General features: G+C 43.4%; 1 protein-coding gene across 1 annotated transcript in view; it reads left to right on the forward strand.

Annotated features, from left to right (window-relative positions):
* NUAK1 (NUAK family kinase 1) overlaps positions 1 to 17,220 on the forward strand; it is a gene marked incomplete at its 3' end in the record, with an annotated part of 46,739 nt that overhangs the window by 18,621 nt on the left and 10,898 nt on the right. Inside the window, exons 2-3 of the mRNA XM_082014437.1 lie at positions 5,439 to 5,559; positions 16,812 to 16,963. Of these exons, the coding sequence (XP_081870563.1) occupies positions 5,439 to 5,559; positions 16,812 to 16,963 (273 nt within the window). The remainder of the gene's footprint in view (positions 1 to 5,438; positions 5,560 to 16,811; positions 16,964 to 17,220) is intronic.

The following is a 17,220-nucleotide window of genomic DNA, read 5'->3' on the forward strand; positions in this document are numbered from 1 at the left end:
ATAAAGAGTGGAGGATTGTTTTCGATGGGACTGAATGTACCGCATGCAGAAATCGCTGGGGAAGGTTCGGTGGTTTGTGGCACTCGGGTGCTCAGCCTCAGCCACAGCACTCGCCGGCTTGCAAAACCTGTGACTTTCTGCACTGTGGCTGACTCTACCTTTGTTTATAGTCACACATCTAGGCTGGAAACGAGGCAAACGTAGGTTTGTTAGATTAAAACAAACACGTGAACCGGCTTCCTGAAATCAAGAGAAACAGCTTTACGCTTTGATGAAAATACAGCTTTGTTGCTCCTCCCATAAGTGATGCTGCCAGCAGTGACTCAGCAAACACAGAGATTTGATATGGAGACGGGCATCTGCCACCTGCCATGCCCTTTGCCAGATGTTTAAACTTTGAGTTATTTTTCTGTACGCGATGGTCCTGATCTGCCTCTGTAAAAAGAAAATTCCACTCGTTTTGCTCGGCCCAGCAGCTGAGCGGCTCGTAAAGGAGGAGAGACGTTTCTCTTACAGACAGGACTGAATGTCCAGAAACCTCTGCAACCGTCATCTTTTTGAAGTATTTATAGTTCAATTCAAGTTATTTGTACCAAACAAAAGCAAAGAAGCATGAAGTGTTTTGGAAAATACTTAATAATCTCTCTACAGGAGTTCAGAGGGTGAGTATAAATCCTCTTTCCAGCAAACGGAGACAGGTAATTTATTGCAGCCTTGAAGAGAGCCGCTTATTTCTCCACGCTTCCTGCCCAGCAAACTCTGCAGGCTGACTCATGGAGGAATGGGAAGCCAAAAGCTGTGCTCCCTCTTTCCTACCTGCTTCTGGAAGGCAGAGCTGCGGTGGAGCGGGAGCTGTGCTTGTGCAGAGCTGTTTGGAAATGCCTGGCTATGCTGGAGGTTCACAACCCTCTGCTTTCTCTCCCCTGTGCCATACGTTTTGGAGAGGGTATTCTGTCTGCCTCCTTCTGAGCAGAGGCTGGTGGCAGAACAGGCAGCGCAGGCGGAGGTCGCTTCACTCCATCTCCAGTGCTCCTTTCTCCCCCTCCAACCCCGTGTGTGGGACCATTTCGCCGTCGGAGCTGCAGAAGAGACACCGAGGATGTTACTGGTGTGGACAGCCAGTATCGATCCCCGGAGCGACCATCACATGGCCTACTTCTGAGCTGTGACCTTGGTGCTTATGCATATATTTAACTTTACATGTGCGAGCTATCCCACAAAAGCCAATGGACTGCTCACGTGTGAAGTTAGGCATGTGCTAAAGTGTTTTGCCAGATTGGATACTGTGTCTATAGGGGCTTTGGGTGAACTTGAACCTGGTTTGTTGGGGTGAGAGGCTTTAGATTTCATTATTAAGAATCTGATATGTTACTCTGAGTGCAAGGTCTTGGAGTTATCTGAAATTCTTGTTAAGATGAGAAGCTAGGAAAAATACAAAGTCTTCAACTAGTAAAGTTACTGAAATTACTATAATTAAATTATCTAAGTCTTAAAAGCAGTAAAATACATTGAGAAAGTGTAGTAGAGGTATAAGTACAGTGTTCTGAGAGTACTGAAGGAACTAACAGCACTTTCTTTGCAGATCTTGAGCTGGAGTATTTGGAGTAGTTAATATAGCTGATGTAAAAAAGCATTTGCCCTACTCTTGATTCATAGGCTGTGACCCTTAATAAATTTTGATATTGCACACAGTGGAGCTGTTGCTTTCAGAGAAAGCAAGGAAAGTAAGCAGGCAAGCAAGCAAGAAAAGGACCTAAAGAATGAACAAACAAGTTCTTTCATAAGGTATTTCTCAATTGAGATTATTTCTTATTAGGCTTAAGTTGTTCAGGTTCATCATGTACTGTATCTGGCAGCAGTCCTGTAAGTGGGGTTTTGAAAAACGGAGCCAGCTCTGTCTGGTGTTAAAAGCATAAGTGCACTTTGAAAATGTATTTTATGGAATATATTTCTGAGTAAAATACATTTCATGAACAAAATTCCATTATTGATTTTTTAGAATACCTGGGAGAGAGGCTTGTTTTACAGTCTGATACCATAGCATCCAGCAAGGGATCTTATTTTGCTCAGAGAGATGAAAACAATGGAATATATAATAAATACCTAAAATGTGATCATGACTCATAGTGTCACACGAAAAAACCCCAAACTGGACTGCTTTCTTGTTGCTGTTGTTTTTTTCACTTCAGTAGACTTAAGCCCAAGTACCTTTGCTGACATGGTCTGAGCAGACTGATGCAGGTGACAAACGCTTGGCGGGCAGAAATCCCTTACTTCGAGGGGAAGAGCTGGAGCGAACGCTGTCCTGCTGCTCCCTTAATCTTGCTTTGGGGTACCGCCTCCGACAGTGGCTCCACTGGCGGCGACCGCTGGCTATCTGGTCTTTCGGACCAGGTCACCAGCAAGGCTGTGCACTCCTGGTGGCCTCTGAGGTGTGGAGCCTGACCACTTGGGGATCGCGCAGGCCACCGGGCAGATGGCGCGGGGTAAGAAGTGCTTATTGAGATGCGTTCGAACCTTTCACTTCCCTGAGGCTCTTTCTGAGGGGAAGAATAGCAGCTGAACATGGGGGAAAGGTATCAGAAGTCAGCCTTTAGTAACGGGATGGTTTGTTGAGCAAGGCACACCTGTGATGTGTTGCACAGTTTGGGAGGGAGAGGCAGGCAGCAGTTTCTGAGATGCTGCTGTCCTCGTTTCCTTTAGGAGTCACCTTGGCTTTCCGTTTCGATTTCCTCATCTCCTAGAAGCAGATGAACAGTGCTGTTTCACTACTTGCCTCCCAGGGTTTAATTAATAAATGGCTGCATTGTGCTTCAAGCACGCTCATTTGCTGTGCAGATAGCCCGTGGTACTATGTCATTAGCACGTGCGAGGGTCTGAAGCCTTGCTCCAGTATGGAGTGGTTGTGCTGGTACGGCCCTGTGCCCCGGCTGAGGGGCATCGCCTCCTCCACAGCGCTCTTGCCGTTCGTCGGGCTTGCAGGGTACGGTCGCTGCGGTCTGAAGGAGCTGAGGGAGGGAAGAGAAAGTCTTGGATATTAAACGCCGAGAGATGTGTTTGGTGTGTGTTCTCTCCTTTGTGTTGGGATGAGGTCTTGCAGCCTGGATGTCACTGACAAAATCCCAACTACTTCAGCTGGGCTGCTGAATTCTACCCCTGCAACTGGGAAGAGATGTTTTTCAGGAGAGCTTAAGTACCATCTTCAAAATTCAGTTAAACTTTTAGGAATAGCTTTTATAAATTAAGGCTCCTAGGTGCCTTAACCGCTTTCCAACGCAGGTTGTGAGACTGTAAACTCTCTAGTCCTGTTGAAAAATGCTCCCAGGCAGCACATCTGTTTGCATTTGAAGATTAATCCAAACATATATTTACTGTGCCACCACGCTTTTCAATCACATTTGAGTTTTTGTATCTAAGAATATGTTTTCACGTGTGCAATTATTCCACGGAGGCCATTTGCAGTAATTATGTGTAGACTTACAAAAGTCCTGTCTGTGGAGCACAGAGTCAAGTTAGTAGGAGATTGGCATGCTCTCTGGGGTGCTGTTATTACTTTACCAGCCATGAATGGTGAAGAATTTGCTCCCCATTGTATATTTGACAATGAACCCCTTCTTAAATTCTTCCTCAGAGCCAAGTACAAGGCAGTCTTTTAATAAAAAATGTGTTTTTACCCATGTCTATATTTATTTCTTGCAGGAATGCACATGCTGCTCCAAGAGCCACCCACATCCTTCTTGTATACAGCGTGTATTTGCATTTGCAGCCTGTCCCAGAGCAAACATGGGAACAAGGAAAAGTCCAACCTCATCTTTAGTGTTAGTTGCCTTCTCCATCTCTAGAATTACTTGATCACTCATTCAATTAAAATCTGTTGTACTACCTTTTCTAGAAATGTATGTGATGTAGATCATACCATAGTTATGTTGTTACTTTTAAAATACTTTGGATCAAGAGCCAGAAAATAATTTTTTGGGGTTTTTAATGGGCAAATCAGTTTGTCCTTCGAGTTCTGTTTTTTTCTTCCGCTGTCCCAAAGTGAGGTAGCGCTTGAGCATGAGCTTAATTTTAGCATGTGCTGAAATCTTTCGGAATTCAAGGGGATGGTGCATGTGCTTAATGCTTTTTTGAACAATGTTGCTTTTCAGAGTTGAAGGCTTTGTAGGAAACCTGATCCTTTAAACTAGCTCCTGCTTATGTACGTTTCAATTTTATAATATTGTAAGTTTTTCCCTTCTTTCTTCAATATTCTTGATGCTACATCATATAGTAAAAACAATACCAGTCATGCCACTTGCAATTACTGAAGTAGGCACTGAAATTATTTTTTTCTGAAGGAACTAGGGAAATCACATAAATCACAGATTTACAAATGTTTTCCCAGGAGAGGTCCACAGTAGTTGGCTGCATAGAATGACAGAAGTGTTGTTTACCCATAAAGGGGTGGTCATCTCAGCAGGTCAGTGATGTTTTTCAAAGACTTACTGTTGATTTTAAAGTAGCTGGTAATTTATTCCTTGAACTCTGGCTTACAAAAATAAAGCAGGGTAAATATTGAGTATAATAAAGGCCGTGCTGCCATTCAGTATGCACAATGCCCTCACCTTTCCTCTCCCACCAGCTTCTCTCCATTGTTGGCTTCTACATTTCTTGTAGGGCATGAGCTGACCTCTGTGATTATTTATGGCGTGGTTCAGATAAGCCCCTTTTTCACAGGCAACACACATAACACACACTCACAAGGGGTGTTATAATTTGCAAGTTCAGCTATCACTTCCTCTGTTCCCACCCTGCCTTTTGGAAAGATACCCAGTCACACGATGTGCTTGAAAAAAGGTGGCTGATTGAGGAAGGATGCAGGAAGGATATGGTTTTGCAGTGATTGCATAAGTGCTGTGTAGAACCCAAAAGCCTTGGGTTTATATGAGGACGAGTTTAGATGTGAATTTCAAAGATTTATTTCTTCTGATTTTTAAATAAGTCGTAATTCTTGAGCAGTTTGCCTGCTTTAGGGAACCATGGAGCAACCTGTGTTAATGTGATCCTCTTATGTATTAACATGGACAAATACAAATTTTTAATTGGCACCCTGGATTCCCTGCCTCTGTTCCATCAGAGATCTCAGCCTTATTTCAGAGAAATTGTCTCTGAAATCACAGATCACCGAGATCCTTCCAAAAGATGCTGTGTTTTCCTTCAGTGAAGTCCTAAGACCTGAAGACCCTAAAACTTCATGTCACCCTTTACTCTAACAACAGTGTATTTATTGCTCTAAAATGAAGGAGCTGGGGCATGGAGGTTTGTATTTTAAGTCTTTGTTTTGGTCATTCCACGTTCTGCCAACATCTAACATCTGTATTTATTTTTTGAACTCTCCTTAATGGATTATATGCATCTGTTCAGTTCCAAGAATAATGCTTGATTTCCTGAATTTATAGGTTGCAATAAAATCCATTCGTAAGGACAAAATTAAGGATGAGCAAGATATGGTTCACATCAGACGGGAGATTGAGATCATGTCATCCCTCAGCCACCCTCATATCATCACCATATACGAAGGTTAGTGAATGCGATTCTCCTCCCTGACTGCTCTGTTATGTTCTTGTTCTTCATGTTTCTTGAGAGCATGCACCAATCAAACCCCTACTCCTAGTGTAACCCATCCCTTACCAAAGAGACTGGTTTGAGCACTACCTTCCCTTTGAACCACCAGTGTTTCACAGATGCATAACCCTTTGCCTGGAGGAGCTTCTTCATGTGTGACTTCCAGCACTGTGTCCAAGGCAAGTGGGAAATTGTTGCACGTATCACCTCATCTCCTTGCTCCCGTCGGACAGTTCAGTTTAATTTCACCTTCACTCATGCACCAGCCTGATACCTGCTTACGTCCCCGGCCTCTAAACCAGTCCTTGTATGCTTTATTTTCTCTGGACTGCACAAGACCAATCTTGTCTGCTCTAGGCCTTTGGTCCTCCCTTACCTGCCGGTTAGTCTTGCTGGTTCTGTCACCGCTGTTTTTTTTCCCCTGAATCCCAGCGTCCACTTCCTGCCCACCCCTGCACAATTTCCTGTTGGTCTGGTCGCTGGCTTATTGTTCCTGGTTCCTCATCCTGTCTTCCCCCTCTAACTCCTTTCTTCCTGGGACACAGCCGGGAAGCCTGCTCATTCTTGCCTCTGGGAGCTGCTCCCTGGTCTGACAGTGAGGAGCAGGAAGTCAGGGGCATTCCTCCCTGATATGCCTGTTTGTTTGTTTATGTATTTATAGAGTGTCACTCTGTAGTAAAATCTCCTCCTCCTTCCTTCCTTCCTCGAGTAATGTCCCAGCTCTAGCTGGGATTTTTGGGCTGGGTACGTGCTAAAAGACACTGTCCAAGAAGTCTGCTTGCCGCATGGTGAACCTGGGGTGTGGGTTCCAGAGGTTCAGAGGAACCTCGGTTGGGCAGCCTCATCCCTGGGGATCACCTCTTTTCCTGTGTGCAAAACAGACAGCCTGAATTTAGTCCTTCATATTTACATACCCATGAGGTAGACGTGCAAGGTGATGATACGTATATGGCAGCTTCGCTCTGAAAGTTGATACAACTGATTAAAACGAGCTGGCTTGGAGTACTGTTACAGTATCGCATATTGAGTTATTCAAAAGCATGTTCTTGTACTTGAAAAGAGATGAATATCTGTCTTTTTATTGAATAAACTCATAACAGGATCTGGGAACAGAAAAGGGGAGGGATGCTGTGTCAGCATGTGGGTTGCAAATGGAACAAAAGTTATTTCAAGTGTGCACGGGAACTCAGAAAGACAAAAGATTAAGCATGCTGCGGTCCTTTGACCAATTGCCCTTCTTGTCCTTACTTTAAATAGTTTTTACTGAGTTAAAACATTTGTAAAAATTAAAAAGATTACAGCATTTTTAAGAAGCAGACAATAAAGTCCTGTGGGAGCAAAACTTTCCCCTCTGGCCCCGTGGAGGGAGGAGCAGTGCTTCTGCAGCAGAGTCAGTCAAGCTCCGCAATGGAGGGTTCGTCCTGTCCAGGAGGCGAGCGTCTACAGCAGGTGATGTTGTGGTCTGTCAGCCAGCAGCAGTGCTTTGCAGCGACAAACCTGGAGGCAGTTTTTTTTCTCATTTCTGGGAAGTTTTCCATTCTGTTACTGGTTCGTTTCCTTTTCGTTTTCTCGAAAGCAGAGCAGTCTTTCATTGGCTTCTTATGTTTAATTCCTGGCCTGAAGGGATGGGCAGTGGAAGTCAGCTTCTTGGTTGGACTGTAGTCCTTTGGAAGGAGTTACATAGAGCAGAGCTATAGCAGCAATACAGCTCTTCCAGCCTTTCCAAGCAGTCAGAGTCAGTATCTGGCCTTTAGCAGCTAACGCTGTAACTTCGATATTGTAGCATTGGGAAGACGTGTGGCTGCGCAGCTGAATCCAGAGGAGCAGTTACGTACTGCCCAGAGGTAAAGATGCGAGCTCAAGGATCCTTAAGCAAGTGCTTCATTTTAAGCTGAAGAGTACTTGTAGTGATGTTAAGGGACTACATCTAGGACTGAAGTATTTGTATCCTCTTGAAGTCAGATTTTAAACTCATGGCTATTCCTTCTGATGCATAAAGAGTGATAACATTGCTACCCTCTGACACAAAATGTTGAAGTTACTCAATCCTCAGAGGTGGGCTTAATGTCACCAAATTTAAGCTATCCAACATTTAGGCAGTTGGTGTACACTAGAAGTCTAGTTCCCCTCTCTAGTCAAGTGAGATCAGCATCTACACAAGGTGGTTTGCTCCCTCCTGGGAGATATTTTTTGCAGAGAGGTGGGAGAAAGGACATACTGGAGGCTCATGTTGGCTATAGATGGAGTTTAGCTGACTAACTTAGATCAGATGCTTAACTTTTAAACTGAAGCCACCGCACAGATACTTTTCTCCTCTGTCACCAAGTTTTACTGTAGGTTTTCAGACTGCCACTGCACATCTGACAGTGCTTTCTGTAGGTGCCAGGTTGCACAGATCTAGCTAGCATGGACAATGCTGTATCTCCCCGTAATATCTTTGAAAGCTCTTCATATTGCATTTACAAACATGTGTTTTCCTTAAGTAGGATCCTTGTTTAGGTATCCTTTTGACCTGCCTGCTTAGAAGCAATTAACCTCTGAATTTGTCAACTGGATGTAAACACAAGCTTATCTTTTTTTTTGATACTCAGCAAATTCAGATGTGTGGAAACAAAGCTTTCCAGTTTAGAGATATTTTTGGTATTCTAATCAAAAGGCACGTACCTTGCCCGTTACTGCAAGGGCAGATATACAGTTATGACTCCAAAGAAATTCCATCCTCTCAGCAGGGCTGTAATTGGCAATCTGTCGAGCACGGCTGCGAGGGAAGTGCTCTTTCAAGTGACTTTAAACTCCTTGAAAGGGACTGGATAAATGAAGCTGGCTTTGCTAGCTGTCTTCTGATTTCAGCACATAAATTTTAATTTATAGAATAATGACTCTGTCCATTCATCTGTTTGTCTCCGCTCCCCCCCCCCCCTTTCCCTGCTTTTTTGCCTTGAAAACTCCAGGATTTGATAATAAAGCCTTTGAGAGCTAACATATTTTTCCAAGGATAGCCTGAGTGCGCAGTCTATCTCATCTGGCAATACTTTATAAAGTAAAACCAGGGAAAGAGCATAAGGACTTACTCTGCAAACATTTAAACATGTGTTGGACCAATCATGAGAGTGAAGTTAGACTTCGTACATTCAGGAGTGAGTTCTTGAGTCTTTGTAGTGTGAAATGCAGTGTTTTCATGAGTGTTTCTGTGCTGGAAGAGTTGTCTTTGGTCAGCATAACCATACGGAAAAGTCCACCCATTTGCAAAATGCACTTAAAAATGAACAGATTATTAGCTAACGTGTTTGTAGAAACAGTTTAGCGAAGATATTCCCTGAAGAATGAATAAATGTTAGTATCACAGTTTGGTGCCCGTGGAACACAGTGGCATTAACATGAACGAGTAAGTGAAGGAAAAGATGTGCTGAAGTGCTTTGCTGGATTGGAGACGGGATGCTTAGAACAGTGCTGGACCCTTCACAGCAACAAGACACAAAAAATGAATTTCCCATGTAAGAGGAACTCCTCACTTTTGTTTTCGGTTCCATTTTTGGTACTCTTAAGAAAAAGCACAGAGATTCTCTGTCATGTATCTGCCATTCCACAGTGACTTGAGCTAGGTTACATGCTTTGGTTAATCAGGAGACTGGTTCAGCTCTTCTGTACTTTCAAATCCCAAAGGCAATGGAAGAAGATCTGACAGTGTGTAATGATGGTGGCATGGTATTTCACAATACTCATCTTGCTTGCCAAATACTTTGTGCCAGACTTCATGTAACAAAAAGCAAATGCACGCTTGGTGTTTCAAACACACATAGGCCTGTCTCCCGTGCAGGGCTCCTTGAGTTCATAGAATCATAGAATGATAGATAGTTTGGGTTGTGAGGGACCTTTAAAGGTCATCCAGCCCAACCCTCCTGCCATAAGCAGGGACATCTTCAACTAGATCAGGTTGCTCAGAGCCCCGTCCATGTTTCCAGGGATGGGGCATCTACCACCTCTCTGGGCAACCTGGGCCAGTGTTCAACCACCCTCATTGTGAAAAATTTCTTCCTTATATCTAGACGAAATCTGCCCTCTTTTATTTTAAAACCATTACGCCTTGTCCTATTGCTACAGGCCCTGCTAAAAAGTCTGTCCCCATCTTTCTTATAGGCCCCCTTTAAGTACTGGAAAGCTGCAATAAGGTCTGCCTGAAGGCTTCTGTCGGCTTCTCACAACTTCTGAGTTTTGTCAGTCAAGTCACCATGTCGTCAGTGAAAGCAGCTGCGTTGCCAAAAATCTGCCTGGCTGGCAGCCAGCGAGGCACACGGACGTGAGCCATTCCTGACAAACTGCGTCCCCCCTCCAGCAGTGCCAGCTCAGGCAGGTGTCCCCCGCTGTCGGCTGCAGTGTGCACCCCTGGTGGGGCAGGCAGCCGGGGACCGAGGTGGCCGCTCACACCATCGTCGGGTTTGTGCATGGGCAGAACAGAGTTAGGTGTCTCAGGCTGACGGTGCTGGGGAGGCAATCCTGGTTTTCAGACATAATCAAAACGAACTTCAGTGCCTAATGACTTCATCCCTTCTGTGTGCAAAACACCTGAAAAAGTCAAAAATCTCTTAAAATGTCACAACTGGGCTTTAAACAAGAATGATGAAAGTTGGAAAGCAGGAATGATTCTTTTTTTTTTATTTATCCAAGAGAAAGTACTTCAGCAGTGACGCTATTTAACCACATTTCTAATTGATTTCCTCTAATTATATAGGCTTTTGACCTTTGAGTGCTTTATTGCCATTGTTTTCAGTTGATAATGTCCAAGAACATCAAGTAATATTTTGAGAGTCTGGCAATAGTAATGAAACAAGTATGAACAAACTTAACTCTTTAGTTACCATACCTCGCCTTTATGAATTTCCTCTCATTCGGGGCCATTGCCTGAACAACACTTTGTTGGACATGACATGAACTCAGATACATGAGATCACTGGCAGGTCTGATTCAGATGTCAAAATGATTGCAAGCAATGATGAAATTTATTTCTATCTTTTGATTTATACAGTCCTTCCACTGCAATGTAAATGTTTGCTTGTCTGAAGTTCCTTAGCAGTTTGTAAAAATAATTTTTAAAAAAGGGGATTTAGCTTTTGTATTCTTTGCTGAAACAAAAGACAATTAGTGTGACATGTTATTATGGCTGAATTACCAACTCTCATTTTTCCTTCCTTTTTAAAGAGTAGACCATCAAAATCTGCATATCCTCAGTCTCATTCTCTGAGAAACAACCTCGGCAAGGATAACGGTTCTTGTTCTGATTTAATCTCCTCACCGGGGAGTAAATTCTAGCATGATGTCTGATTTAAAATGGTTATTGCAGGATCTTAACTAAATTCCTTTAAGAGGGGATGCAGTTCAGCTCAATAAGGCCGTAATTCAGGAAGACAATTTAACACAAGCTTAGCTTTAAAACGCATACTTTGTATCTTACTATCTTCAATTATAATTAAGCATATGCATAAATGTATGCATATGCATACAAGTGGTTTTCTGCATTGGAGCTCGGATATTTTCATATTTGCTGTATACTCTATTAAAAAAAAGTAATAATAATAATAGTAATAATAACAGTAATAATAATAGTAATAGTAATAATAATAATGCCAAGGGGCTGTAAAGCTTTCAAAGCATTCAAGAACACAGAAGACATATCGGGATGAATTTCTAAGGTAAAAAACACTTTTCAGTACTCACATGTCTTTTTGAAGAATAATTCGAGCCTTATTACACAAGTGAGGTAATTGGGTCATACACAACTTTTCTGAATGAAAAGGTTATTCTAGTCTGCATCTCCAAAATTAAAAACAAACTCGCTTGTTCTTTTGATTTGGCTGACCTTTAATAAAAGAGCATTTTGTAGCAGTGGAAAGGTACTTCTGTCTGCGGCTGTTAGGAGAGTAATAAAAATACCGCTGAATGGAAAGACACCAGATGGAAGGAATGTCAACATACTGGAACTAATTTAGGAGATTGCTCTGATAGAGAGCAAAGGCATGAGGAGAATTCAAATGGTTCCAGTGCAAAGAGATTGACCGCCCCTCTTAAACTAACAAACTAAAATCCTTACCCCAGGGTTACATGTAAACCAAATGGAATCAGCCCACAAGGAGGTAGTCCATTAAGGGAGCAAAAAAAAAAAAATCCACCCCCCTTGGCACTCACTCTGACTTTAGCATCCTGTAAGCTTGGAGGAAGGGCAAAAGCCTTCTGCTTTGTTTTGCTGTCTGAATTTGGTAGTAAATAAGTCCAAAGCGAACTGTCCTAATAGAGAGGTGCGCAACGTACTATTAAGTCTTTCTGACTGATGTTTGCAAAACCATGTCCATGTGGGCTTTCAACACTTTTAGAGTGCATTTAAGAGGGATAGCGAGTATGTTCATCCACTGTTAAACTTGTCCCGTGGAGTTTCAGTGGAGGTGACTTCAGTGTAGCTAAAGGGAAGAATTTAGCATTGGGGTTGAAAAGAAGAGTGCTGATCAGCAGGAGGTCCCTACGCAACCAGTGCTATTTGGAAAATGGAAAGCTGTAGATAGAAGCTGAGTTCATCATTTCATGGCCTCTAAATATAAATAAGTGGAGAGATTATATCCAAGAATTACTGCTATAGTAGAACAGCCTGTGAAAGAGATTGTTGATGTTACAAAATGTACTTTGTCTCAGATATGTCTTTGGTAGTGAGAAGTGAAGTTCTTTCCCAGTTTCACATTTATATTCTTCAATGAGCTCTGAAGCCAGCAGATTTGGTTTCAATTAGCCGTCTAGAAGTATAGAACTTTCTGTCACTTAAAAAACAAACAAATGTGTTAGAGTTAAGGGGGGAGTTTAAAGAAAAAATGTAAGAAATCTTTCTTTGACCACTGCATCTTAAGCACCCTTTGCTTCTTGGGTAGAGTGCTGCTCTTAGCCTCTGCTAAGACTCTTGGGGTGAACAGACCAAGCACAAGCAAGCTTGTAGCCCACTGGAAAATGCTGTTTCTCCACGTTGCTGTGACCCATGTCTCAGTACATTAACACAGTACTGTTGCTCATCTGCTGGGGATACAGTCACGTTGTTCCTAGCACCTTGTGATACATCACGTTCCTGCTCCCTGGTTCCTGATGTGCTCTCACAGTGCTGTCCCTCCCTCCTTTCCTGTGGCCAGGTGGAAGTGTAGCCATCTCAGAAGCCAATCCTTCATCCTGCAGGCTCTGTCTGCAATCAGGAGTACTCTCATTTTGCAACCACTGCCCTGCACCACTTGACCACTATGGCTGAAGTAGTGCAGCGGCCCCTCCACCACACCAAGGTCTTGCTGCAGCCCTCTCAGCGTAACTCAGCTTGCAGAATGGTGGAAATAAACACAGTGGTTCAGAAATAAATGACACACAGTTTGTAGCAAGCATTTCTCCTGCTGCTGCCTCCTCTAATACGTGGAGCTCATGCCTCATATCTAAGCAATCCCCATCGCTTGATTTGTGATTGACAGACCATCTCTCCTGCTACCATGTCTGGCTGTTGATACTCACAGCTCTCCACTTATTTGGCCAGCTGTTTGCAGAGTATCCATGATTTGAAAGAAGCAAGAGCAGCCTCACCTTTCTTATGCATAACCTCCCTCCTTCCCTTGACCTTGGCCAGGGTTGCGGAGCGGACTTGTGTGACATGGTTGTCCCATCAATAGCGAGCTGCGGGATGTTCCTGGGGCACAGCATCCTGCTGAAGCCGTGCTTCTCCATCGGCAGTAGCTGCAGCCAGGGTTCAGGCACACTTCTAGGCAGGGTGAGTTTCAGAACAAATACGCAGTAGGATGGCAGGTGATAAATCATCCGCAACAAAAACAAAGCGTGAACCAAGCGGTCCCAGAAGCTATATGGAGGCAATGCGTCTGTCATCAGCCTGCAGGTTACAGCCCAGGTGTTAACAGGGCAGTATATTTATTACCTCATTATTATTTGCAGTAAGTCAATCCAGCCTTTAATTAATGCCCTCCTCTCATCCCCCAGCCATGGCCACAATGGTTTCTTGGAGCATATGTTTATAAAACTACATACTGTGCTCAGAAGAGAAATTCACAAGTGTCTATATGAAGCCCGCCTGGCATCCTAACTACTACTGTGAAAATCCGTGGTGTACATGGCTGATGGTCTTGAGACTTGCCAGAATACCACCTTGTCATGTGCCTGATAGTTGTGACCACTGAATTCCTCTTTAACATTGTGTGTGTGTGTATAGCCATATATCCTACTGCCTTTCCGCTCCTCCTTCAGTGGCAGCTCTCATTTAAGACGTTTCTGTCTACTGTTCGGTTCCCTCTCTACAGGAAAGTTAGCTGCGTGCCCTCTCATGAGATTTGGCTGATACGATGGAATTGCTCTGAACTGAAATGATGCAGTTTTAAAAAATACCTCCCACCTCCCTGGGGGGAAAAAGAAAAGATTCTCCATTTATGTTTGCTCCTTGGTGAAGAGATAAATTGCTGTTTAATTCTGTAATCGTTCAGCTATGATGATGCTGAGGAGGCCTCTGTAATGTCATCTAAACCCAAGGGTAGTGACCTTCTCACAGTGCTCCCTCATGAAAAAAAAGAATGTGCCGATTTGTACTGAGTGTGCTGGTAAACTGAAACCCAAATACTAGTTATTCGGATGCTTCTATTCTCATTGGTTCTAGTGCGCTTTTGTGTCAAAAATTCAAAATTTGGAACAGTGATTTATGATTTCCTAAATTCAATTTTAAGGTATTATCTCAGTTTCCTAGAGGGCATAAGAGAAAATCTGAAACGGAAAGTACCTTTAAATGCACATTCCTCCAAACCACTTCATTTCTGTAGAAATGCAGGAAAATATATCTGGATCAGGACTTGTATTAATATGGCAAAATTTAGTCCAGAAAAATTAGACTTTGGAATTTAAAAATTCAGAACATCAAGGATGATTTGAGAAAGCTGTCATGACTGCGTGATGAAGGCAAAACTTTAGTAAAAACACAGTCTGGAAGAATGCTCCATCGTAGCAGGGCTCTTATTGTCATCATCAGCACTGAACACCTGGTAGGGCATCGGCGGTTGGGGGAGCTGAGTGGGAGAAGCCGAGGGCCCCTTCGCCCCCATCTGTGCCCCTCTGTGAGGCAAATGTCCCCCTGAGCTCAGGGCAGTCCTCAGCTGGTACCGCTTGGAGTGTGCGCTCCCATGAGAGTCCACCGAGATCATTGGTGCCATGTGGCGACTGCAGCTGTATCTGCATGATATAATAACCCCTAACTCAGAGGGGTTGGAGATTGTTTTGGGTTTTTTTTTTTCCCTTGCTTGTTTGTTTGTTTTAAATTAAATCTCTTAATTAAGAGCATTTTTAGTAATTTGTCTCCGCTTACTGAAACTATTTCCTTTTGCCTTCCTAAACAATCCTGTATCTAACAAGCCTTTCCAACCTTAGAGAATCGAATGTGTGCATTGCTGCTTTGCTGGTAACAAGTCAGAGCACTTCCCTATATGACATAGGGCATGTTCAGTTTTTCCCAGACAATATCATTCTGTCATTCTTGGAGAGGATACTGTAAGTATAATCCATCCAGAGACAACTCTTCCAGTTTCCGAAGTTTATTGCTGATGAGGATGCACATAGGATGTAAGCACTGGCAGGAGCCTCTGCTTCGGGGTACAGCGAGGCCAGCAGACAAGTAAGCAGCCAATTTTTTCTGGCTGTTCGCTCTCCCTTTTATCAGAGCTGTTTGGCTGGGGTTCAGGGGTGTTAGAGGGAACTGCGGAGGCTTGGCTTGTGGAGTTGAGTGACAAGGTGCGAGAGGACATGAGACAAAGCCTAAGAGCAGCAAATAGCTGCTTGTTGAGAGAGGCAGCTTCACATTTCATTGCAAAAGCTGAAGTGTTTTTTTGTTTGTTTGTTTGGGGGGCTTTTTGTTGGGGTTGTGTTTGGTTTTGGTTTTGTTTTTTAAACACTAAGGACGACTGGCTGAGCTTTGCTAAAGAGATATAGGAAGGCATCATTCCAGTAGGGCTGGTCAAAACTAGCATCCGTTTGTAATAACCCCTGTAACCTCATTAATTTGCAGATGCTTTGCTGCCAGCGTGATCTAGCCTCAGCAGGCTGCTGCCACAGATAAAAAAAAAAGGAAAATCACCATGTTTTAATATGAGCAGCGGTTTATTTATGGCAGGTGCAGGAAATTTCCAGTGGGTTGCAGTGGATTTTCAGTGTCAGAAGGGAAAAACTGTTTAGCTGCCAGGGCATTATGGCAATTTGAGACTTCTCACAGCCTGCTTTACTAGATTAAATGTTTAGTTATCTGCAACTTCCAGTGAAGTCCTTGACAGCATGTGGCACAGAGTACCCACAGCCCGAAAGAACAGTCAAGTTGTGACGTGTATTAGATGAATGTTCCTTGCATTGCTTATGTGGGAGTTGCGTGTTGCTGCTGGCTCTGTAAAAGCGGCAAAAGACGTATCTACAGCATGCAGTGGGACATTTGGCGGAGGCAGGAGATAAGTAAATTTCAGGATGAGTTGGGTGCATGAGATGGGGTGCAGAGCCATGCTGATAAGAGCTGTACAGAGACGTTGCAGCCACTGCTAGCTCAAGTGTCCATGCCCACCACGCTGTTGCACAGAGTTGGGCTGGAAGAGGACACATACATCCATTCACTTGTTGGATTTTGATGATGGGTGAAAGCCAACCAACAGTCATTATAAGCCAAATAGCAATCTTGTATCAACCAGTCGTTGAAGACAGAGTTTATTCTGCCTTCTGTTAGCCCTTTCCAAATGATGTGAGAGCTCCTGTTCCCTGTCCTCTCATCTCAGGAGGACTACTGGCAAAAGGCAGCCCCTGCTGGGGTGGGGGTTAGTATTCAGGTGTCGCTGGCACAAGTGTCCACTTTACCGCATTAGGATCAAGTTGACTTTGCCATCCTGTGACCCCATGTTATAGAGGCAAAGAGCTTCTTTCATGTAGCATATGAAGGTGAAGATAGCCTCAGCTTCCTTTTCTTGGTCTGAAACGTTGTAATCTTCCTCTGGAAAAAATTAGCTTTGGAACTTGCTTTTTGCAGTGGGGTAGTTGGTGGTACATCTGTCCAGGCTGCAGTTGTGATACAGGATGTGTTTAGTCATCCCGAGTCTTCTTCACTCTTCAAAGTGTCAGTTTCCAAATGTATTGGCTCAACTGTGGTGTTTTTTCTTTTCTTTTATCCTGTGCAGTGTTTGAAAATAAAGATAAGATTGTGATCATCATGGAGTATGCAAGTAAAGGAGAATTGTATGATTACATCAGTGAGAGGCGGCGATTAAGCGAAAGAGAGACAAGACACTTCTTTCGACAAATAGTCTCTGCTGTACATTACTGCCACAAGGTGAGCAAAGGATTTGCTATTAAAAAATGCTATTTGAAGGCTGATTAGTGACATATATTTCAAAGCATGTCTGAGGTAACAGCATTCATTATTAAGTATCACAGCATGTGATTATATCAGTGCAACAGGAGATCTTCATTAAAAGTGCTACAGTAGTTCACTGCCTGTTTTTAATGACTAAGGATCTTTTCCTGTGTTATGGTAGATACCAGCCACTCCCTTACATTAGCCCTACATTGCATTTTTGCCTTGGAAAT

The sequence above is a fragment of the Phaethon aethereus genome (genome assembly GCF_964289735.1).
Source record: "Phaethon aethereus genome assembly, chromosome: 1".
Taxonomy (NCBI): Eukaryota; Metazoa; Chordata; class Aves; order Phaethontiformes; family Phaethontidae; genus Phaethon; species Phaethon aethereus.